Source organism: Apium graveolens, chromosome 5 (genome assembly GCF_009905375.1).
Source record: "Apium graveolens cultivar Ventura chromosome 5, ASM990537v1, whole genome shotgun sequence".
Classification (NCBI taxonomy): Eukaryota; Viridiplantae; Streptophyta; class Magnoliopsida; order Apiales; family Apiaceae; genus Apium; species Apium graveolens.
Genome location: NC_133651.1, coordinates 8,504,223 through 8,529,607, shown reverse-complemented (window position 1 = coordinate 8,529,607; position 25,385 = coordinate 8,504,223). Strand labels below are relative to the sequence as shown.

The window sequence follows — 25,385 nt, the reverse complement described above, 5'->3', positions numbered from 1 at the left end:
ATAACCTAGTAATTTGTTAATTTCTGTTGTTGCAGCTAAGAAGAGGTAAGTACTGATTTTTTCTTTACGATCCCATATGGAATGCTGGTTGCTTGCGGAGGGATCACTGGATTTATCAAGAACGGAAGCACTGCGTCTCTTGGCGGAGGTCTTGGCATAGGTCTATTGCTCATTTTAGCTGGATATTTGAGTCTCAATGCTTTTCATAAGCTAGCTAATTCCTTTTTCGCTTTCATTCTTGAGACTGGTAATCTACATTTTTATTGTTTTCTTCTTTATACATATTTATGTTGTCACATTTAAAATGATACTTTCTATTATTTCTATGTATTTATGAACATGCTATTTTATTTTTGTAATGGATTAAGAATGAAATCAATAATGGATACCAAATGTTGGTACTGAATAAGAATAATAGGTTTGCTAAAAACTTCTTTCGGTCTAAACATATCAGTGTAGAAGAGACAATGTATTTAAACTTCGGAATTGAATAATCTCAATAATTGAATAAAATTCTCCTTGAATGTTAGTTATCGATGTTTAAGTGTACATACAAGCTGGAGGGAATTATAGTCCCCACTAAACCCAAAAATAAAAAAAAATACTAATCATATTATGATATATGATTGGAAATAATTTTTGCCCCCAGTAGAGAATTTTTTTTTATAAAGAGATGTCTGACTTGTATGTTTTTAATTTATTTTAGTGCCCTGTCCCCTGAGTTAAGGTTTTCTAGCTCTACCATTGCTTTTTGATATAGATTCTTGTGGATCTATTAGTTAGCACATATTTAGATGCTATTTAGGAAGACCAGGGAAAATAAACATCTGTTTAGCATGTGAAGAATATAGAACCTAAGTTTGTACACCTTTCTTTACTTATGCTTAGATTGTAGAATATTATTACAGAAGTAATGCAAAGTTTTGACTGGTGATAATCTTGTAAATTTGAATTGATTATGAAATTGGCAGCGCTGAATTTAACGCCTAGTGATATTTATACGCAGTTTGTGCTACGGCACTTACATGGATCAAGGGGCAACATTATGCTGAAACATAAAAAATAATGTCAGCTGGGATTGTTGCAGGGATCAGGTAATTTATATCTTCACATCTGCAGTTTGTTCATTTAAATTTGCAATTGAATCTGTATAAAACAGATGTTAAAGCAAGATATGTGATTTTGTTGAATTTACTTATCTGAGGGGTTTCTTAGCACCAGAACAGTCAGTTAATATACATTGTTCTGTCATGGATGCGAAATTCATTTTTAGAGGTTGTCGGCCTTTTTGACATATACCTCTTTGTCCACAATTTAAATACTCACCTGCATTTCTGTTGAACCTGTATTTCTGGAATTACATGATACTGTAATGCTTTGTCTGCGTTCTGCTTAATGCATGTCACCAGATGCATTTCTGTTGAACCTGTATTTCTGGAATTACATGCTACTGTAATGTAATTTCTTTAGAATTACATCGTATAAGGCTTTATCTATTTCGGTTATATCATTCCTGCCCCTCAAGTATTTTAACTTTGTTTTGTACGTACATTATATTTGTTTTTTAAATTCTACCATGCTTTTGCACTCTCATGAATGCGGTTTAATGTTTGTCTACCTAAAGCATCTATCAGAAGTGCTTAACTAATTTGTGCATTGTTATCTTTGGGGTATCATGCAGTTAGGGACATGCTGGTAAAAGAGGACACTTAACAAAAAGTGGACCAAACACTTGCGTCTGAAGTCGAGGAGAATGTGAAGAATTTCCAGTGTTACTATTTTATTAAGTTTATCTTTTTTTTCCTAATGTTTAGTAAAGAACTGAACTATTTTGTTTTGTTAAAATAATTGTCGTTGTCGTAGTTTTAGACATGTGATGGTTTGAATGTTTGAGTTGGTTTGGATGTAATACATTTTGTGGTATGTAATGATGGGATTGTTCGATTTCAAATAGCATAATTTCATGTAGTATTGCTTTTTACATATGAAAAACATGTTAATGGTATATGTGTTCAATTCACAAACAAATCATGTCAAATTAATATAATACAAATCATTATAAAAAATGGGGCTCACCTGTGGGCCCCAATATGGGCCCCACAAGTGGACCCCATTTTTTTTTTACAAATTCAAAGTGCAAAGGTAACATATAGTGTGATAGTATAGACATACATTGACGTTACCTTTGATGTCTATTATAACACAAAAGTACATGTTGCACCAGGGCAAAGGAAATGTTACCTTAGGGGCCAAAGGTAACTCGAAAAAGAGCAACTTAAATTTTATGTTACCTTAGGCCTTTTTCTGGCTGTGGTAACACTTTTTTGGGCCTGTTGTAACATTTTCTTGGTGTTGCTGTAGGCCATTTATGGTGTAGTGGTGGGTGGGAACTGGGGTGGGGGGTTATAAAGTAAAAATAAAAGTATTTTATTTTATTAATTTTGTTTTTATATAATGTAAAATCAACCGTTAGATTATTTTTTTAGTGGTTGAATCTCGTGCGTTGGATAAAAATCACGTGGATCGCTGACGTGTCACTATACTCAACTGTTATCGGTTGAATTTAGGAGTGTCATTTTATAAAATCAACCGAGATATACTATCTATTTTATTTTATAAAAAAGTTCAAATAATTTTTTAAAAATTATTATAATTATTTAATCATTCTTTTAATAAAAATTAAAATTTTTATAATTTGATTTAAGAGCTCCTTATTTTAATAAAAAATTTGGGACTAAAGAGTAGTAAGAAATACTCGTCAAACTACTCATTGATTGCTAAAATAGTTGAATGTTAAAATAGGAAACCAAAAAAAATTATTTTTTTCTAAAATTTTTATCATATCACTAAAATATATATATATCTTGACATCCTTAAGGTTGGATCATTCATAAATAATTTTTAAAAAATCAAAACATCAGTATGAGACTAAACACTAGTAAAGAGTACGGGTCAAACTAATAGTTGACTGTTAAAATAGGAAACCAAAAACATTTATTTTTTTATAAAGCTTTTACCATATCACTAATATATATATATATATCTTGAAATCCTTAAGGTTGGATCATTCATAAATAATTTTTAAAAAATTGAAACATCAGTATGGGAGTATGAGACTAAACTCTAGTGAAAAGTACTTGTCAAACTAATAGTTGACTGTTAAAATAGGAAACCAAAAATATTTATTTATTTCTAAAAAATTTATCATATCACTAAAATATATATATCTTGACATCCTTAAGGTTGGATCATTCATAAATAATTTTTAAAAAAAACACTACTAAGGAGTACAGGTCAAACTAATAGTTGACTGTTAAAATAGGAAACCAAAAACATTTATTTTTTTCTAAAACTTTTATCATATCACTAAAATATATATATCTTGACATCCTTAAGGTTGGATCATTCATAAATAATTTTTAAAAAATCGAAACATCAGTATGGGACTAAACACTAGTAAGGAGTACGGGTCAAACTAATAGTTGACTGTTAAAATAGGAAACCAAAAACATTTATTTTTTTATAAAAACTTTTATTATATCACTAAAATATATATATCTTGATGTCCTTAAGGTTGTATCATTCATAAATAATTTTTAAAAAATCAAAACATCAGTATGGGACTAAACTCTAGTAAGAAGTACTTGTCAAACTAATAGTTGACTATTAAAATAGGAAACCAAAAATAGTTATTTATTTCTAAAATTTTTATCATATCACTAAAAAATATATGTATATATAAATATATATCTTGACATTCTTAAAGTTGGATCATTCATAAATAATTTTGAAAAAATCAAAACATCAGTATGAGACTAAACTCTAGTGAGAAGTACATGTCAAACTAATAGTTGACTGTTAAAATAGGAAACCAAAAATATTTATTTTTTCTAAATTTTTTATCATATCACTAAAATATATATATCTTGACATTCTTAAGGTTGGATCATTCATAAATAATTTTTAAAAAATCGAAAAATATCAGTATGTGACTAAACACTAGTAAGGAGTATGAGTCAAACTAATAGTTGACTGTTAAAACCAAAAACATTTATTTTTTTCTAAAACTTTTATCATATCACTAAAATATATATATCTTGACATCCTTAAGATTGGATCATTCATAAATAATTTTTAAAAAATCGAAACATCAGTATGGGACTAAACACTAGTAAGGAGTACGACTCAAACAAATAGTTGACTATTAAAATAGGAAACCAAAAACATTTATTTTTTTCTAAAACTTTTATCATATCACTAAAATATATATATCTTGATATCCTTAAGGTTGAATCATTCATAAATTATTTTTAAAAAATCGAAACAGTAGTATGAGACTAAACTCTAGCAAGAAGTACTGTTCAAACTCATAGTTGACTGTTAAAATAGAAAACCAAAAACATTTATTTTTTTCTAAAACTTTTATCATATCACTATAATATATATATCCTGACATCCTTAAGGTTGGATCATTCATAAACAATTTATAAAAAATCGAAACATCAGTAAACTCTAGTAAGAAGTACTGGTCAAACTAATAGTTGACTGTTAAAATAGGAAACCAAAAACATTTAATTTTTTCTAAAACTTTTATCATATCGCTAAAATATATAGATCTTGACATCTTTAACGTTGGAACATTCATAAATATTTTAAAAAAATTGTAACATCAATATGGGACTACTAGTCAAAATAGTAGTTGACTATTAAAATAGCAAATCAGATACATTTATTTTTTTCTAAAATTATTACCATAATACTCTGTAAGGTTGAATCATTCCTAAAAGTTTAAAAAAAATGGAAACATCAATATGGGACTAAACATTTGTAAGAAGTTCAAAAATCATCGATAAATCGCTCAAAAATCGGTCAAAAATATTGATCCGATTTGAACGATTTCCGATAAATCGCCGATAAATCACCCGATTTTTTAAAAATCGTCCGATAAATCGTAAATCGGTACCTCAACCGAATAGTTCCGATTTCCGAAATCTGGAACACTAATGGGAGCACGTAAAATTTATTATTTCTGGTTTTAATTACTTCATTTTAATTCTTCAGGGTGCATAAGTGAATAACATTGTTCATTCTCACATTTTAAGATCAGACCTAAGCTGTTATAAATTTACAAGGAATACATTCTTCCAGTTCAACTCAATGTGGCAACAATATCTTCATATATTAGAGATGATCTTATCCTTTTGGCACAGTCGGTCTTCATTTATCTTCCTTTGGCTTCTTCATCACTGTATTTTTGGATGGCTCGGTCCGTATCAAATGCTTGAGGCCATTGGTTAAAACTGAAGTAGATAACAGTGATGCTCTCAGCAAGTTTAGAGCCTGCAAACAAATTTTAAAAATTTATAAAAATAGACCATTTGTCCCTTCAAATTAGCTGCAGAGGGTGCTTGTATTGAGCTATTCATTTGAATTCGTTACCTCTTCCATGCCTATGTTGACCACCTGTTCCTCAATGTCGCTTGGAGGTATTTGACAACTATGGATATATTTGACACAAGATATTGATGATAATGGAGTAACTACCAGGTCATCTGTCACCATATACTTGGTTGACACATTTAAAAATCCCGCTTCACCCAATGGACTTGCTAATTTAATTTCACGATCTCCACAATCATCAGAAGAATACATAGTAAGATGGTAGGCCAAAGAAATAAAAGTTCCTGATGCAGCTCGGTATTTGGCATTCCAACAAATTTTTTGAATTCTCTCCTAGAGGAATACATTGGTTGGACCATTGATACAGAAAATGTAATTGAGGGTGAAGTAGCATATTTTTTATTCCTTGTGACTTGATGTATTCGCCAACATCCAAATCTGATACACTCTGAAGGATATTTTCTAGCACTTGTGGGTATACCGTGCCAATCAGACTTTTAAATCTTCCTAAAGGAATGGTAATGAAGCTGAATAGGAAGTCAATAAAATCTCGTGAACTATAAGCCAACAGAATGGTGCCATTTGATTTCTGAACCAATAGTTTAACTGTCATCTTTTTGAAGCTGATAGTTCCCTGATCTGTGCTCATACAGTTATTGATTAGTTGAACAGAATTGTCTATCTTTTTATAATTTTTACTCAACAACGTACTTGTTAGGGGAGTCTTTGACAGAATTGAGTACTTGAGCAAATCAAGTATCTGCCAGGAATGGAAAAAGACAGTAGATTAAGAATGGGCGGAAACTTGGAAATTTGTCACAAAAAATTCAAAATATAATTGAAGTACCTCGGTGTGTCCAATTTGAAAAGTCTTCTCTTCGAGTACTCCAAAATCAGTGACTCCAGAATTTTCTACCAATGCAAGTGTTAACGCGGGAATATTAGGGATTACATGCAAGTCATCCATCACGATAAATGATGCAGTAGGCTGAACAAATACTCCTTGTTGATCTCCTGAAGTTGTGTCATGGAAGTAAGCTCTCCTGTTCAACAACTTGCTGCATTTGCTGCATCTTACAAATCTGCTGATGCTTAAATAACCTGTACAGTTGTGATCCACACAAGTAAAATAATCGATTGGATTATCTCCATCAATATTGACTTTAAGTTTTTCACAAAGGGCTTCTGCTGAGTTTCTTGTATTGAGCAGCACATCTTTGCATGCTACTGATGCAAAATACGTGTCTTCAAGATTTGCAATGCTTCCATATAAATTACTAAAGATCCCAATGGCCTCTGGCTGTGAAGCATTAACATGACTAGACAGGAGTCTAACAATCGTCCCCATTGGCAACGTGAGGAAACTGAACAGAATATCAACAAAATCACTGTTTGTTTCCGCAAGTACTACTCTTTCCTCTTGTTTATGAATCAACACTTTCAATGGAATTTCAATTTTTGAGGCTGACATTTCAGTTATCAGATACTATATGAATAGTTTTATGTATGATTTTTACAGTGAAAGAAGTGATTGATACAAGTGCCTCCCTCTCTATATATAAAATTGCTGCTGATATGAAGAGTCGTTTAGCTTTTTTGGTGATCCTTCAAGTTTCAAATGACTAATCGAATTCTGTGCTTGTTACCAGCCTTCCTAAAAGTCAGTCAGAAGATCAAGCAAGAAAAGAAGTTTAAATGACAGGAGAGTTAATAACAGGGAATGAACCACAGATGAATATGAGATTCTGTTGACTCATTCATTATCCACATACATGCAAAAGAGAACTCCTGTACTTTTCAGCTACATTTCATCTCAGGGAATGAACCCAAGATGAATATGAGATTCTGTTTACTCATTTATTATCATCTGCTTCAGAGTAGCGCGTAAAACATTTTGTGGGAAAAGCAATAATGGCCGTATTTGTAGCCTCATGCCTTGCAGCATTCAGATCCTAATAGACTAACACGGGATCTTGGAATTTTGATAGATTGTACGCTAACTTGCACTCACAAAAAGTCATAGACGAATCGCTCAAATAGAAGATATCTGAAGTACATCAGAAGGAACTCAAATACATGAAGAGAAAATCATTCACCGAATAGAAATGTTCATCTCAGCCCCAGGCAAGTGTTTGAATTATTACAAGATAGAGAGTGCTCCATGACAAGTTTTCTCATACAGATCACAAATACAATCATGCAGAAAAGGCATGGAATATATCCCAATGCTAGCATTCTTACGTTTTCTTTGTCTAAAAAATTAAAATACAATACACAACAGAACAACAGTGGCATTATTTTTATTGTGTTTCAGGAAGGCCCTTCCACTTGAAGTTTTCTGCATATGTCTTAATCTGCAACCGTAAGGAAATAAAACTTAGTAAAAAACCAAAAAAAAGCATAAAGAAAGAATGATCCGACCCCTCATCAGTTGGTTGTAAAAAAATTTACAATGATTCTCTTGCTAAAGATGACAATAAAAAATAATAAGCAGCAATCAACTCTTAAGAAATACTCCCTCCGTCCCAATTTAGATGTCCCTTTTGGAAAAAAAATTTGTCCCAAATTACTTGTCCATCTCTTGTTTCAATACAAATTTAAGGGTAATTTTCCAAAACAATCCCTATATTTACAGTTAAACCTCGATGAAATAATAATCAATAAAGTAATAACCTCGCTAAAATAATATTTTTCTCCGGTCCCAGCATAATGGACACAGTGTATTTTTACTCCCGGTAAAGTAATAAACTCGCTAAAGTAATATTTTTTCTTGGTCCCGACGCTATTACTTTAAAGAGGTTTAACTGTATTGTTCCCAAGATTTGCCTTTTTAAAACTTAGCTCAATTCTCGTTTTTCAATGCATTAAATAAGGGTATTTGGTGTAAAGCCTTATCCAACTAATATTTTTCTTAATATGTGTAATTTTTTCAAAAGGGACATGTAATATGGGAACAGAAGCATTCTCATATATGAATGACATAGACAACTATATGAAATCAGGTGTCATAAAGCAGCCAATCACAAAGGCTAGATTTATAAAAAAATCATTCCAGAATCCCAAAAATCTTAATTCTAAACTGTATCATCCCTTAAATGAGCTTAAATCATGAAATAAACAACAAATGCTTTCTTTTATTGCCTTTCCCAGCTATTAACAAAGATGTAAAACTTGGTAGAAAGATATTTCGAACCTTTAATAGAGGTGTTTGACGCTTCTTAACCTGCAAATAAGAAAGTCAATTAAAAGAGGCAAGACAAGAGTACAAGATTACATAGACCCACCATCACATGTCATCAACTAAATGACATCCTGGCACACTGGCACATCCGCACCAAAAATAGGAGCCTAGCTTATGTCCTTAAGAAGAACAATATAAAACAGAATCCCAATTAGCTTTACCGCATATTCCCAGCCATGCCTTTCTGCAAATGATTTCGCAGCATCTTCACTGTCGAAATTCAGCGCAGATTCACCTACATGGGAGTAGGGGTCTCCACTAGATGTCCAGCCCATCAAAGGATTTTCCCATCTGCGGATGCCACAGAAAAAATACATCAATCACAAACTACTTTGACAAATTTGAGCACTTCTGACAAAATATTTAGCAAATAATATGCTTACAAAGCTAATTAGGGTTGTCCGAATAAAATATTATTAGATTATTTAGATTCGATTGAGAAACAGGTAATGGATGTGTATGCTGATATAAAGCTGCTTTTCTACATGAGAAGTGCAATATGTCTTTCAACAAGTACTGCATGTGAACCTCAGCTGACCCTTGTGCTCTGTAAAATCCGCTGGCCAATAAATTTCTTCAGGAAAACCCCAGCTGTTACGTGTTTTGATCTTTATATGGACAGTAAGGGACAGACTGGCTCTAAAGGCTAACAGCGTCCATAGCAAAAGTTCTCTACTGATATGTAAACTAGACTCTTTTTTTCACCCATGGTAGAGAGGTTGGACAATCAACACTCGGACATAGGTATGGATACTTCACACTATGGTAGAGAGGTTGGACACTCAAAACTCGGACATAGGTATGGATACTTGACACTTCATTACAGGGAATTTTTTTTGCCCAGTCTTACACTTGGACACTTTCATCAAGTCCGAACATAGCTCTACACATTAAGATATTAGCAGAAAGAAACTTGCATAACCCCTTGTTCCTATTATGCTAATTGGACAAGTTTGAAATGACAACAGAAAGACTACAAGCTTTAAGGCCTTTTTAGCTTAAGAGGTCCAAATCAGGTTCTACAGTCCAAATAAATCTTGTTTACTTTATTTATATAACAAAAAATGCCTAAGTGCCTGCAAGAGAAGTTTACATGTTTTGCGATAGTAACTTAAATGCTCAACGGTAGGGTAGAGACATTTCAACTTTATTAGGAGTTGAAGAGAGATGTAGAGGTAGATATATTACACTGCTATTAAACGTTCAAATTAAATACATCCCAAAGTTCAAATGCAGGTGTAGATCCATAGCTTGGATTTAGCAAATTCAAATTCAATGATAGAATGGATAAATAATAGTGGGAGATAATTTTACTTTTGGGTCGAGACAAAATTAATTTTCCACTTTCCAGTTTTTCCTGATCCTTGCTGAGAAGCAGTTCTAGCAGGTGAATATATTACAACCTATCAAGCAAGTAGGAAAAAATGTTAAGATTGCATACTATATGTTATGCGTGCTGCGTGCATCAGTGCATGTGCAACACTCTCAAAGATAACAAAACATCAGAGAAACAGAAAAGCTTAAGTTAAAAAAATTCCCCAACACCAATTGATCTAGCGAAACTCTAATAAAGAAAAAGGCAGTACAATATAGCTTATGGTCCAAGTACAATTACATCAAAATCTCAAATTCAAATCCAAAGTATACTTAAGAAACTACTTTACAATGGCATAAAAGTACTTTATACAAAAAAATGCAACGCGTAACTGCGGCATCAATATCCAATTCCAAAATCCACACTTTCAAGGTCTATAAATATGATATAAAATCATAGTGGAATAGAATATGTCATCAGAAACACATTAAGATGATAAAACTTCTATTCCAAATCTTAAACACGAAAAACAAAAATCCCCAAAATAGTAGTAAAATGCAATTGAAAATGACACAGGAAAACAACCAGTACCCAGCAAAGCTTTTACACAATCCATATTTCAGTAAAAAAAAACCCATCCCCCTAATCAAATTACATTTCTTAATTGAGCACCCAATTACAATAATGCAAAAAATTGGGCATAATTACTCATTTTTAAAAACCCTAATTTCTAATAAATCAGTGCATAACAAAACCAGTCAACTCCCCAAAAATCAAATTACATTTCTTAATTGAGCACCCATTATAACAACACAAGATTAGGCATAATTACTCAAACACAAAACCCTAATTTACAAAATACCAATCAATAACAAAATCTACAACATACCCACAAAAGAAAACAACAAAAAGAAACAATCTGATGTAAAATTAAAGAGAAAAAATAAAAAAGATGATACCTTTCTTACAAGATGCTCGTCTGGAATACCAGAAACAGTACCGATCTCACCAGGTTTGTATTCAACTAAAGATTCAGATGTAGAGAAGTGTTTCGATAACTGCAACACATTGGTTCGATGCGCACAGCGCGCGTGGCTCACAATTCGATGCATAGAGCTCGCCATTTTGTTTCTACAAAGCTTGACTTACAGGCAGAACCAAATCAGTGTTGTAAAGAGCAATTTGTTAATTTACTACCTAACCTAGTAATAATACAGCAATTTTTTGCCCAAAAATACCCATTTTTCGAATGTTCATTAAAATACCCATTTTGAAATTATTGAATTACGTATTTTTTAATTAAATAACGATAATACGCATTTTTAAATTGGATATTTCACAAAATTACAAAGGATAGACATTCACAATTTGGGTATTACATTTAAGATAACCAACTATCAAATGCGTATCATAAATTTTTTTGATACCGATTTAACAAATACGTATCTAGTACAAAATATAATACCCAATTGACAAATGCGTATCCCGCGTATCCCAAACGGTATTTCAGCCATCTACCGGGTATTTTCAATCATTTGCTCAAAAATATGTTATATGTTATTTTTAACATTCTTTCGCAATTTCCCCCAAATGTTTTTCATTTTTATTTATAGACCCTTGTATGTTTGCTATGTTATGTACTTTTCTTTTTAGGGTAATTTTAGTTCCTCATTGTTCAATTATTCAAAATATACTATTTGTTAGAGAAATAAAATTTTATTGTGTATCACACATGGTTATAGACTTCAAAAATCAGTACGATACGATTGAGGTATCAATTTATAATTTTAACGAATGATTTTTGAAAAAATGGATGATTTATCGTCGATTTACCGAGAATTTAGCGAATCAGTCAAATATTTTTAATCCATTTATCGACAATTTTTAAAAATTGATCGATTTCTATAACAGAGATCACAAGGTTATATATGAGTAAAGTATATGGAGTTCACTATTTCATTAAAGTTATGGAGTCCATATATGTTCAACAAATTATATATCACGTAAGACATCGCAAAGAATATTATTTTGTTAATCATGTTTTGCAAATATTATTATTTTAACGATACTCCTGCAAATCCTATATATTTCACAAGTAAAACATTGCAAAATTATATTTTTATATCTACGACTGAGATCAAGTCAAACTATTTTTATATTTGTTTTCTAACTGACATCGACTTCTCAGAGCTATACTGCTTATACATATACAAACAAGTCACCATATCTGTAGATTTTGTGTAATCTATTCTTCGAATTAAACTAATTCTTGTTAAAGATCGAGCGATTTTTGATTGTTTTCACAGTTTTTAATTCGTTTTGTTCAGTCATTGATGAAAAATCAATCAATACTTGTTCGATTACTTGTTACTACAATGGATTCATCTCCAGGTATGATATAAACTCAATTCTTGTTTATCTTTCGATTCTTTAATAGTTCTTTGATTATGATTTGTTCCTAGTTGCTCGCAACATCAATATTTTTTTAGGTTTTTCATTTTTTTTTATTCAAAATTGTGTTTTGTTCATGTATTTCGTAGTTTTTGATTCATATATGGATTCGTACTTTATACAATTCATAGTTTTTGTATTTTTAATGTTGTGCACCTTATGTTTTAGATTCATGTATAGATGTTTGTTTTAGCTACTTGCTAAGCTTTTTAGGTTCATATATAGATTCGTTTTTTTATCTAGTTGCTTAGTATTTTAGATTCATATAAAGATTCTTGTTTAATCCGGTTGCTTAACTTTTTATATTCATATACAGATTCATGTTTAATCTATGAGGTAACTTCTTTATATCATGTTATTCATTGTTAAAAGTAATGACTTGCTTCCTGATTCATTATAAAGTTTTATATCATGTCACCATAGCATATAAACCATATTTTACAAATTTATGTTTCATTTTGCTTACAATTTTATTTTATTTAAAATTTTCTTTTATGTATACTATTTTCGAGATTATTATGTTAATTCGAGATTCATATGTTGATCATTTCATTTGTATTTTTAGACATTACAAATTTCATAAACTAACTTAATTAATAATTTAAATGACTTTTGTAGTATGTAGCCTTTTGTGTTGTGGTTAATAGTTAGATTCAAATATAACATGTGGTCCTATATATGCAGTAAATGACAGTAATACAGTTGCTAATGTCGACGATGATGCTTGTTGGAGATACCACTCGATGATGAATTTGAAAAACTATTCGGTGGCGGCAATCAATCCTGAATTGGTGATAGTCCAACAAAACCTTATGTTGGTTAGGTATTTGCTAGTATTGATGATGCCTTCAGTTGTTACAATAAGCATGCTGGATTCTCCGGATACAGTGTTCGTCGTTGCACATTGAAAACAAGAAATGAAGTGGTTTTATCCAAGTACTTTATATGCTCAAAAGCTGATTTGGTAGATAATTCTTCTACTTGAGATGATGATGTTGATGTTGTTAAATCAAAGGCTTCTCGTGTATCTGATAATACAGTGGGACCTGTTAAAAAAAGGCGAACCATTTCAGGTAAATGTGAGTGTAGGGAAAAACTTCAACTGAAGATTTGTTTGATTGGTTATGAGGTTTCCCGTTTTGAAGACGATCACAACCATCCTCTTGCTATTGATTCAGAAAATCCATTTCTTCGTGTTAATAGGTTGTTGTGCAAGACATGTATGTATATAACAAGACTAAGTCATATTGACAGCCCTAAGGTTAAGTTGTATGATAATCTATATTTGTATTCTGTAATTGTATTCCTTGAGTCTGTAAAAATGTTTAGTAGATTAGACTGTGGGATTATTCTATTAACAACCTTCAAGCTAAGGAATAAACTCTGGAAGAAGATCAAATCCTGAATGCCTCAGAGAGAAATGTAGCAGCTTGGATTTAAATAAAACCGTTCTAGGAAAAATGTTCTAAGTCAGATATCGATAAGTCACAGATCAAGTGATATCGAGAAGTCCAAAATGACTTATCGAGAAGTCCCATGAGATATCGAGAAGTCAACCTACATGTGGAGATCTCAGATATTGACAAGTCAAAATGTTTACGTAGAGAATTGGAGATATCGATAAGTCATTTCTTCATGTAGAGATCTAGAGATATTAACAAGTCAAATATCCTTATGTAGAGAACTCAAGATGTCGACAAGTCAAAAGCCTATATCGAAAACTAGAGATGTCGATAATCTATTTTACATGTCGAGAACTAGAGACCTCGACAAGTCATTTATATATGTCGAGAACTCGAGATATCGATAAGCCATTTCACTTATCGATATGTCACTTCTCTACAAGACAAAAAAAGACCTCGACAACCTATCTCATAATTCAGAATGCAGACAAGTTCAAGATTCAAGATTATCAGTCTACAAATAATTCATTCACTGAATTGGAAAGACTACAAAAGCAGTTTGAAGAATACAAGATCAAGGGTCAAGATTCACAGGATAAAGGATGGTCATAGACCTACAAGATTCTGCACATATTTACTAACACCAAAAAAGGAAATAGACAAGATAGCTTTAGAAACTGTGTTAGTACATTTTATTGCAAGTTTTGTAAACCCGTGTTGTTGTTCTATAAAGCATGCACGGGCCCTTAGTTTAGAAGTAAAAAAATAAAAACAGATCTATAAAATCTTGTATTCTCTCTTAAGATTTGTAGTTGAGTTCTTATTTCTAAGAACACAGATTTGTAGTAAAACAAACTTGATTAGTACAATTAAGTGAGTTTTTGATATATTGTTCTGTGTGTTTACTGTCAAATAATTTGTCTCTACAAATTCTTATTTGCTTTGTTCAAGTTAAGCTAAACACTTTCAAAAGAGTATTAAAATTCAAGAAATACATTCACCCCTCTCTGTATTATATTTCATTACACTCAATATCTAACATAGGTGTATGACTGCCATTCTTAGGAATTTTGCATTTAATGTTGCATCTTCTAATACTGTTCCTGTAAGGGCTTTTAATTTTCTAAAATCACTCCGTGGCTCATATGTTGATGTTGGAGCGATTGCGATTGATTTTAAAAATTGGATGAGAGACATCAAGATCTCCATCGGAAAGAATGACGCCAATTTGATTCTTCAGAAGTTTAAAGATAAAAAAGAAACGTTAGATAACACATTCTTTTATGATTATGAAACAGATTCAAATGGTTATCTGACCCGTCTTTTCTGGGCTGATTTGGAAGGTCAGAGAAGTTATGATGTTTTTGGAGATGTTCTTTCGTTTGACGCAACTTATCGAACAAACAAGTAAGTTTAAACTTAAAGAATGACCAACTCTCTTTTGTGTCTACCTTCTTTTATGTTTGAAACTTAGCTTTTTGTATGGTTTTACATTGACCATAATAAAGAAATAATATGTTTTTTCATAGTTAACGGGTTTACAAGAGATTCAGTTATTGACCGTTTTGCTGAAAATGGAACACTTTTCTTATGCAAATATAACACGGAGTTTTTACCTTTTATTGGTGTCAATAATCACTGGAAAATCGTGACTTTTACGACTGCTTTACTCAATAAGGAGAATATTGAGAATTTTACATGGGTTTTCCAAAAGTTTCTTGAAGTAATGAAGCGTCCACCAAAATGTAATATAACAGATCAGTGTGTTGCGATGAAGGCTGTAATTCCAATAGTATTCCCCGACTCTATGCATCGACTTTGTATGTGGCATATTCTTCAAAAATTTCCTAGCAAGGTAATCTTATCATGCATGATGGGCCGTATGCTCTATTATTGATTTTCTTGTCTATTTTATTATATCGTAGAGGTTATATATAATGAGCAGGTGTTTGCATCTCACCGGAGTTATCATTTTTCATATTTGCATGTGAAAAATATGGTATTTTAGTCACATATTTTGTGGTTATCTGATTCATAGTTCCAATCACATTTTATATTTTATCTTCCGCATGGAGCAAACTGAGTTTATAGTTTTGGAGAATGCAATATATAATTTTTATATTTTCTTTTGTTGCAGCTTGGAGTTATTTTTTGTGTAGAGTCTTTGTTCATGGAGAAACTTAATAAATTTGTTTAAAATAATAGCTTGCTTCCAGAAGAGTTTGAACAAGGTTGGGAGTCTGTTTTGAAAGAATACAATTTAAGTGATCATCCATGGTTAAAAGATATGTCTGAGTTGCGACATTTTTGGATTCTTGCCTACTTCATAAATAAATCAATGGGTGGCTTATTTAGGACCACATTACTTTTTGAGAGTTCAAAATTTTATATAACCACTTTGTACAGAAAGGAGATACCCTGTCTGAGTTCTATATGTGTTATGAAAGTGCCATTGCGAAATAATGTAACTCATATTATGAATTAAGGAATAGAGATAGTAAAATTTCTAAGTCAATCACTGAAATGCAAATTGAGAAAGATGCATCTTCACATTATACAAGAAATATATATTATTAGGTTAGGAAGGAAATCAAGGCTGTATGTAATCATATGTCATTGGACAATCAACTTATTGTTGAGAATGTGAAGAAATATAAGATCAAAGACAAATTTGTTCTAGATAAGGTGTTTCAGGTTGATTTGTCATTATCAACAAATGATATTTTATGTAGCTGTAACTTGTTTACTAGAGTTGGCTACCCTTGTAGGCATATTTTTTACTGTTTGAGCCTTAGTGCTACTGAGCAGATTCCTCAACAATTGTTTTCAAAATGCTGGATGAAAAATACAGTTGAGAGGTATTCAACAATAGATTTGGTTGTTCAAGATACTGGTTGCAGTGATGAGGACACACGTAAATCTATATCAAAAGAAATGTGGTTTGAGTTTCAAGGTTGCGTTGGTGACGTTTCTTTTGATGTCAATGCTCCAGGGTTAATTATTTGGGTTGAGGAAAATAGGGTTTATAATAGTATATTTATAGGCAAAATTTTCAGCTGAAAATTTTCCATAAAATATTATTATTATTAAACCTTTAATTGATTATTCTTATTAACCAATTAACTAATAATTAAAACACCTTTTAATCATTAATCCCTTTTCTAAACACTTTAGAAAAATAATTCTCTCACTTGATTTAATTTCTAAAATTAAATTCTTAATTAATAATATTAAGAATTAATTAAATCTCATTTAATCAATTATTAAATCTGCTAATTAATTATTTATTTCATAAATAAATAATTACCAGCCATTATTAATTAATTCCTCCACCGTTAAATCATTCTCCTTTATGGTGTGACCCTGTAGGTTCAATATTAAGCCGGTAGTAGAAATAAATAATAATAAAACTATTTTATCATTATTTATATAAATTCTCTAATTCATTAAATATGATTAATTAATAAATTAATCATATTTATTCTACATCGTGAGGGATACTTCTCAGCATATCGCGACTATCCGGATAATACGAATTCACTGCTTAGAATACCAAGAACCTATTCAGTGAGTAGTTACCGTACAATCAATTCCTTCTACCCTGCAATGTCACGATTAAATACAAGACATGGAACTTGTGTCAAGCCTATCTTATTTAATCACTTGTTTTCCCATTCACTATGCTTAGTTCTATTTAATGTAAATTAGAAACTCCTTTCTAATTTCATTCACTCTGGCCAGAGATTTCTGAACTAACATAAGTGGATCAGCATTGAACATTCTCTTCCTACACTGGAAGGGGTAGATCCTTTATTGATCATACACTATCTTCGTGTACAAATTCCTGTACCCAGTAGAGCCCTTATAATTGTCCCTTGAGACTAAGAACTAAACCAAAGCATAGTTCAGTGTACACAAGATGACTATGATGACCTCAAGTCGAAGGATACTTGTACAACTATCACTATGTGAACAACAGCTGACACGTGAGTGAACTCCATCAGTTGTTCAGCTGTGTGAGTCATGTTCAGTGAACTTATTCTATAATAAGCACCTACATACTAGCTATAGTGTCACCACACAAATGTCTATGAGAACAGACATCCTTCATAATGAAGCAAACATAGTATGTACCGATCTTTGCGGATTATTAATTACCAGTTAGTAATCCTACGACCAGGAACTATTTAAGTTTAGAGTTATCATCTTTTAGGTCTCATTATTATGATCTCATCATAATCCATAAAAATCTTTACTCTAAACTATGGTATATCTTATTTAAACACTTAAATAGATAAAGCCCGCAATAAAACCAAAACAAGTCTTTTATTAATATCAATTAAATTAAAACAGATTACATAAAAGTTATTCCTAAATCATCATACATGATTGGACTTAGGACACATCTCTTTCAATCTCCCACTTGTACTAAAGCCAATCACTCTGGTATCTAATACCCATCTTGTCTTTATGACGATCAAAGTGACTTTGAGAAAGTGGTTTTGTGAGTGGGTCTGCTATGTTGTTATGTGTGTCAACTCTCTTGACATCTCTTCTTTCAATACAATACAAGAAATGTTACCGCACTCTCACTAATCCTTTTGTAGACACATGGTTCATCTATGTTTTTGATAAAACCAAACTCTTTGATTGTCTCATTAAAACGGATGTTCCATCTACGAGAAGCTTGCTTTAAACCATATATGGTTCGCAACAGCTTACACACTAGGTGTTCATTTCCCTTGGAAAGAAAACCCTCTAGCTGTGTCATATACACTTCCTCTTCAAGTTTCCTATTGAGGAAGGCCGTTTTCACGTCCATTTGCAGATCTCATAGTCGTAGTAAGCAGCAATCGCAAGCAAAATCCGAATTAATTTTAACAGGGCTACGGGAAAAAAAGTTTCATCAAAGTCAATCCCTTGCCTTTGTCTGAATCCTTTTGCCACGAGCCTGGCCTTATAGGTCTCCACCTGCCCATCTGCTCCAATATTTCTTTTGTATACCCACTTGCACCCAATAGGCTTAACACTTTCAGGTGCCTCAACCAGAGTCCATACTTGGTTAGTATACATAGATTCCATTTCGGATTTCATGGCACTATGCCATTTCTCTGAGTCAACACTACTCATAGCCTCAATATAGGTCATAGGGTCGTCATCATCAATGATTGACAACTCATTGCCATTCTCAATGACAAGGCCATAATACCTCTCAGGTTGGCGAGACACTCTCCCTGTCCTACGAATGGGCTGTTCCACAGAAGGTTGTTCAGTCTGAACAGGTGTTTCCATTTGATCCGTAGTAGTTTGTGCTTCTTGAACTTCATCAAGTTCAATTTTGCTCCCACTATTTCCTTCAAGGATAAACTCCTTTTCCAAGAAGGTAGCATGTCTGGAGACAAACACCCGATGATCGGTGTAAAAGTAATACCCCAAAGTCTCTTTAGGATATCCCACAAAATTACATTTTACGGATCGAGATTCCAGCTTATCTGGGTCAACCTTTTTAACATAAGTTGGACATCCCCAAATCTTAACGTGTTTAAGACTCGGTTTCCTTTCTTTCCATATCTCATAAGGAGTTTGAGGAACAGATTTGGAAGGCACCTTATTCAGTAAATATGCTGAGGTTTCCAATGCATAACCCCATAGGAATACTGGAAGATTCGCATAGCTCATCATGGATCGAACCATGTCTAACAAAGTTCGATTTCTCCTTTCAGATACCCCATTTAACATCTGAAGGAGTCCACTGGGAGACTATACCATTTTCTTTGAGATAATCTAGAAACTCTCCATTCAAGTATTCACCACCTCGATCTGATCGAAGAGTTATAATACTGTGTTTGGTTTGTTTCTCCACTTCATGTTTATATTCTTTGAACTTTTGAAAGGCTTCAGACTTGTGTTTCATCAAATACACATATCCGAATCTAGATCTATCATCTATGAAAGTAATGAAGTACGAAAATCCACCCATGGCTTGCGTAGACATTGGTCCACATACATCTGTGTGTACCAATCCTAGCAAATCTGCATCCCTCTCTCCATGTCCACTAAATGGAGATTTGGTCATTTTACCCAATAGACAAGACTCGTATGTAGGATATGATTCAAAATCAAAGGGGTCAAGTAACCCTTCCTTATGCAATGTCCGCAGTCTATTTTCACTAATATGACCTAGCCTACAGTGCCATAAATAGGTCAGATTTTCATCATCTCGTTTTCTTTTATTAGTTTGTTCAATCTGAAGTAAATCATGCTCTACGTTACATACATACAGACCATTATTTAAAATACCACATCCATAAAGAACATTATCTCTAAGGATAGAACATTCATTATTCTTAATAATAAATGAAAAACCATCCAAATCCAACATAGGAATAGAAACAATATTTCTCACAATAGAGGGAACTTAATAACAATTATTCAAAATAATAGTCTTGACCGTAGGCATATGTAGACTAAATGATCCTACAGATATGGCCACAACCCTTGCTCCATTGCCCATACGTAGAATCACCTCATCTTTTTCAAGAGTCCTACTTCCCTTTAGTCCTTGCAACGAATTGCAAATATGAGAACCACATGCGGTATCTAATACCCAAGTAGAAATTTGACCTAGTGACATATTAACTTTGATCATGAACATGCCTGAATCAGAAGCGGTAGTCTCACTACCCTTCTTCTTCTTCAAAGGTAAACCTTGCAGTTCCTCTTCCAGTGCCCCACCTTGTTACAGTGAAAGCAAACAACTTTGCTCTTGGGGTCTTCAGCTTTTGGTTGAACCGGCTTTTTCTCACCTACTTTCTTCTTCTTGGAAGGGTTCTTCTTCCTTTTCTTAGGATTGGAACCTTCACCAATTAGAAGGACATAACTCTTCTTAGGGGGAAAATTCGATTCCGCAGTCTTCAACATGTTGTGGAGTTCAGGCAGGCTGACATCCAGCTTATTCATGTGAAAGTTCACAACAAACTGTGAGAATGAACTCGGAAGTGATTGCAAGACCAAGTCTTGGCTCAGCTCCCCATCCATGGCAAAACCAAGTTGTCCAAGACGTTCAATCAAATTGATCATCTTAAGTACATGGTCATTCAAAGATGATCCCTCAGACATCCTACAACCGAACAGTTCATTCGATATCTCATATCGAGCTGTCCTCCCTGCCACATCATACAACTCTTGTAGATGCATAAGGATAGTGTGAGCATCCATATGCTCATGTTGCTTCTGTAGCTCAATGTTCATGAAAGCTAGCATGATGCATTGAGCAACATTTGCATCATCTATCCACTTACGATACACAACATGTTCATCATTATGTGCATCGCTAGCAGGTTCAGTAGGCTTAGGTGAGTCAATCACATTTCCAGCTTCTCAACCCTGAGAACAATTCTCAAGTTTCGAAGCCAATCAGCTAAATTAGGACCAGTCAACTTGTGAGCATCTAGTATACTCCGGAGTGATAGTGCAGAAGACATAACGAATATAGTAAATCTGTAAATGATGAACACATAACAACACTTAGCAAATATTCAATTTTATTTCAAGACACTATATGAATCGGGTCTTTATTCATAAGTGGCTCCCATTAGTTTATCTAATTTATACAACCCCTAAGTGAAAATTAAGCATTCATAATGCTAGTAGGAATAGAGATCCTACATTCCATCACACAACCTCGGCTGTAGCACGAAACGTCATGTGCTGTTCATTAGGCAGACAACTCTTGTCAATTACATCTTATGTTATTCCCTAATAAAACTTTAGCCTCTTGAATAATTGAGTCACGACTGTAGCACGACAAACTTAATATTCTAAGTCAAGTCTAACCCAACATTTTGTACAATTGAATCAGTCTCCAACGGCCCACGGCTGTAGCACGTAATGACCTTTAGATTCTAATTCAATGTACACATCTCTATGTAATAGACAAGTATTTCTTATTTCGAAATCAAAGCCCTCGGCTGTAGCACGAAATGATAATGATTTAAAAATAAGAACCACTTTCTACCATGTTGGAAGGCTATGACTGACACAAGCCCGTTGTGTCATTGGCCAATTACTACTTGATATTATTTAATTTTAGAGGGATTATATTATGTTACAATCATAATCATATTATAAAGAGATTCTTCCTTTTAAATTAAATATTTCAAATCAATAATCGATAATCAGATGATTCCCAGATCGGGGGGAGCATTGTCAAGAGGCGTCACTTAATACCCCTTTCTTACAGATAGAAATCTGCTTTTGACAGAATCATCCTTTCTTTCAATATTGCAAATTCATATTTAATTACGTGTTTCATAAACACAAGAATCTCATGATTGTATTCATAATATTATTGTTAAGGCAAGAAACGATTCCTATTCTAGATTTTCTAGAGCACGCCTTATATTGATTTAAGTTCACCTAAATCTATCATCTCATGGTAAACATAGGCATATATCTCATATATAAAATTAAATAAACAAGTAAATGTAAAGTGCAATAAAGTAAATGTGTTTGGTTATTGCCCCATCCTATGTGATCTTTATCAAGCTCATGATAAAGATCAAGGTCAATCTAATATGGTGATGGAAATAAATACAACTACTTATTACATAAGCCTTCTTCTATGTTTAGACTTCTTGTATGCCTCGTCTTCTTCTTTGTATCACCTCCATTGGATAGCCTTCTTGAGTCTTCAATTACATTACATAGATTGAAAGTAAAACTAATCTAATGAATTTACAAGAATAACTCGAGTTACATTCGAGATTTATGATTACAAAGATTGACGACATGCAAGTCGTATTTAAAACCAAAACCAAAACCATTACACTAAGGTCGAAAGGCCATAACCATCCACCATGCTCATACAACACATAATCTGATCTTAACATATCATATTATCCATGATCTAATCATAAAAAAATGATAAAAATCAGAAAAATCAGAAAAACAAGAATCACTGTTTACGGGCAGTAAACGACGTCAAACGCCTTATAGACGAGTCGTTGATAGCTTTAGCTATCAGTTTTGTTCAGACGCTCGTTTACCTATGGAATAGGGTATTCGTTTGCGTAAATCGGACACCAGACCCAGATTTCAGCAAATCTGCAGCAAACAATTCAGAATCCGTATCTAATATGATTCTCATAATTAGAACAAACATAAATCATGTATATATCAGTATATATACAGATTACATAATCATCTTATGATTATACAACTCACATGAATATCATATATTCAAAACCATACATATATAAGCATATTATATCAACATCAAATCATGGCAAATCACGTACATGCTCATATATCGAAAACAGTTAAACACATAAACGAATTAAAAACTTTTCGCAAGTAGCTCTGATGCCATTGAAGGATTTTTAGCACATAAACGCAACGAAAACGTAAATTTAAATCTTTAAAAAAACCGAAACCCTCCGCATGATCCATGCGAAAAATAATATTTAATTCGTAGTTCAGTATGTTTACCTTAATAGACTTTACGTTAATGGAAAGATGGAGGTCTTTAATAGAGATCCAAGAACGATGAACGGAAATCCCTAGCAGCTGCTCCTCAAGTGTGAAGCACTCCACCGGTATCCACCAAGAGTACAATGTGATGGAGGAGGAAGAGGTTGAGAGAATTAGTCGCCTCCCTCTTGTTCTACTTTAAAATTAGGGTTAATTATTTGGGTTGAGGCAAATAGGGTTCATAATAGTATATTTATAGGCAAAATTTTCAGCTGAAAATTTTCCATAAAATATTATTATTATTATTAACCCTTTAATTGATTATTCTTATTAACCAATTAACTAATAATTAAAACACCTTTTAATCATTAATCCATTTTCTAAACACTTTAGAAAAATAATTCTCTCACTTGATTTAATTTCCAAAATTAAATTCTTAATTAATAATATTAAGAATTAATAAAATCTCATTTAATAAATTATTAAATCTGCTAATTAATTATTTATTTCATAAATAAATAATTACCAACCATTATTAATTAATTCCCCCACAATTAAATCATTCTCTTTTATGGTGTGACCCTGTAGGTTCAATATTAAGCCGATAGTAGAAATAAATAATAATAAAACTATTTTATCATTATTTATATAAATTCTCTAATTCATTAAATATGATTAATTAATAAATTAATCATATTTATTCTACATCGTGAGGGATACTTCTCAGCATATCGCGACTATCCGGATAATACGAATTCACTACTTAGAATACCAAGAACCTATTCAGTGAGTAGTTACCGTACAATCAATTCCTTCTACCCTGCAATGTCACGATTAAATACAAGACATGGAACTCGTGTCAAGCCTATCTTATTTAATCACTTGTTTTCCCATTCACTATGCTTAGTTCTATTTAATGTAAATTAGAAACTCCTTTATAATTTCATTCACTCTGGCCAGAGATTCCTGAACTAACATAAGTGGATCAGCATTGAACATTCTCTTCCTATACTGGAAGGGGTAGATCCTTTATTGATCATACACTATCTTCGTGTACAAATTCCTATACCCAGTAGAGCCCTTATAATTATCCCTTGAGACTAAGAACTAAAACAAAGCATAGTTCAGTGTACACAAGATGACTATGATGACCTCAAGTCTAAGGATACTTGTACAACTATCACTATGTGAACAACTGCTGACACGTGAGTGAACTCCATCAGTTGTTCAGCTGTGTGAGTTATATTTAGTGAACTTATTCTATAATAAGCACCTACATACTAGCTATAGTGTCACCACACAAATATCTATGAGAACAGACATCCTTCATAATGAAGCAAGCATAGTATGTACCGATCTTTGCGGATTATTAATTACCAGTTAGTAATCCTACGACCAGGAACTATTTAAGTTTAGAGTTATCATCTTTTAGGTCTCATTATTATAATCTCATCATAATCCATAAAAAGCTTTACTCTAAACTATGGTATATCTTATTTAAACACTTAAATAGATAAAGCCCGCAATAAAACCAAAATAAGTCTTTTATTAATATCAATGAAATTAAAACATATTACATAAAAGTTATTCCTAAATCATCATACATGATTGGATTTAGGACACATCTCTTTCAGGCTCTTGCAGGTTTGAAGCGTTTAAGAGTTAAAGCTAGATAGATGGTGAAGAATCCCCAACTCAGTAAAAAAGATATCATTGTAAATATGTTTGGCTTGAAACCTTCCACTGTAATTATTGTTTATCCTCCTCTTCAGAGCAACAACAAAGTTAGTCAGTTTAGAATATTTGGCCCTGCAGAGAAGAGCTGTGATGGTAGTAATAGAGTGAAGAGGCTGTGTGAAACTTGTAACGAAATGTTATAACATGACTCACGTAACTGTCTAAAAAAAGACAGCAGGAGAACCAACTTTTAGATCAAATTGGAGAACCTTCCAATGGAGAAGATGATCACATTGAAGACTACATGGAGTGATATAGTCACAACCCCTCATTTCTTACCAATAAGGAAAAAAAGGTCGGAAGTTATTGTAAATCTAATTTTTAAAATTTCTTTTTGTTGAAAATGAATTCTTTGTATAATTAATTA

General features: G+C 32.6%; 3 protein-coding genes across 3 annotated transcripts; 1 reads left to right on the top strand and 2 right to left on the bottom strand.

Moving 5' to 3' along the window:
* Positions 1-5,221: 5,221 nt before the first annotated feature.
* On the bottom strand, positions 5,222-6,871 carry LOC141659755 (uncharacterized). The gene is made up of 3 exons (XM_074466683.1): positions 6,248-6,871; positions 6,112-6,160; positions 5,222-5,340 (listed from the first exon to the last, which is right to left on the bottom strand). The coding sequence occupies exons 1-3, from the start codon at positions 6,869-6,871 to the stop codon at positions 5,222-5,224; spliced, it is 792 nt and encodes a 263-aa protein (XP_074322784.1).
* Positions 6,872-7,473: 602 nt separating this feature from the next.
* Positions 7,474-11,162, bottom strand: LOC141723326 (NADH dehydrogenase [ubiquinone] iron-sulfur protein 4, mitochondrial-like). The gene is made up of 5 exons (XM_074525119.1): positions 10,916-11,162; positions 9,956-10,044; positions 8,803-8,932; positions 8,594-8,623; positions 7,474-7,754 (listed from the first exon to the last, which is right to left on the bottom strand). The coding sequence occupies exons 1-5, from the start codon at positions 11,078-11,080 to the stop codon at positions 7,701-7,703; spliced, it is 468 nt and encodes a 155-aa protein (XP_074381220.1). The 5' UTR covers positions 11,081-11,162; the 3' UTR covers positions 7,474-7,700.
* A 1,169-nt stretch (positions 11,163-12,331) lies between these two features.
* Positions 12,332-15,221, top strand: LOC141659754 (protein FAR1-RELATED SEQUENCE 5-like). The gene is made up of 4 exons (XM_074466682.1): positions 12,332-12,347; positions 13,092-13,198; positions 13,423-13,610; positions 14,855-15,221. The coding sequence occupies exons 1-4, from the start codon at positions 12,332-12,334 to the stop codon at positions 15,219-15,221; spliced, it is 678 nt and encodes a 225-aa protein (XP_074322783.1).
* The last annotated feature ends 10,164 nt before the right edge of the window (positions 15,222-25,385 follow it).

What these genes read in the sequence shown, in the direction of transcription:
- LOC141659755 (XM_074466683.1), bottom strand. Translation starts at nt 6,871, where the DNA reads ATGTCAGCCTCAAAAATTGAAATTCCATTGAAAGTGTTGATTCATAAA. An exon ending in TTCAAATTGGACACACCGAG is followed by an intron (nt 6,161 to 6,247) that starts GTACTTCAATTA and finishes CATTCCTGGCAG; the next exon opens with ATACTTGATTTGCTCAAGTA. An exon ending in GTCAAAGACTCCCCTAACAA is followed by an intron (nt 5,341 to 6,111) that starts GTACGTTGTTGA and finishes ATTTGTTTGCAG; the next exon opens with GCTCTAAACTTGCTGAGAGC.
- LOC141723326 (XM_074525119.1), bottom strand. Translation starts at nt 11,080, where the DNA reads ATGGCGAGCTCTATGCATCGAATTGTGAGCCACGCGCGCTGTGCGCAT. An exon ending in ACGAGCATCTTGTAAGAAAG is followed by an intron (nt 10,045 to 10,915) that starts GTATCATCTTTT and finishes CTTGCTTGATAG; the next exon opens with GTTGTAATATATTCACCTGC. An exon ending in GTCAAACACCTCTATTAAAG is followed by an intron (nt 7,755 to 8,593) that starts GTTCGAAATATC and finishes TTACGGTTGCAG; the next exon opens with ATTAAGACATATGCAGAAAA.
- LOC141659754 (XM_074466682.1), top strand. An exon ending in CGGCAATCAATCCTGAATTG is followed by an intron (nt 13,199 to 13,422) that starts GTGATAGTCCAA and finishes GTTAAATCAAAG; the next exon opens with GCTTCTCGTGTATCTGATAA. An exon ending in CCATTTCTTCGTGTTAATAG is followed by an intron (nt 13,611 to 14,854) that starts GTTGTTGTGCAA and finishes TATCTAACATAG; the next exon opens with GTGTATGACTGCCATTCTTA.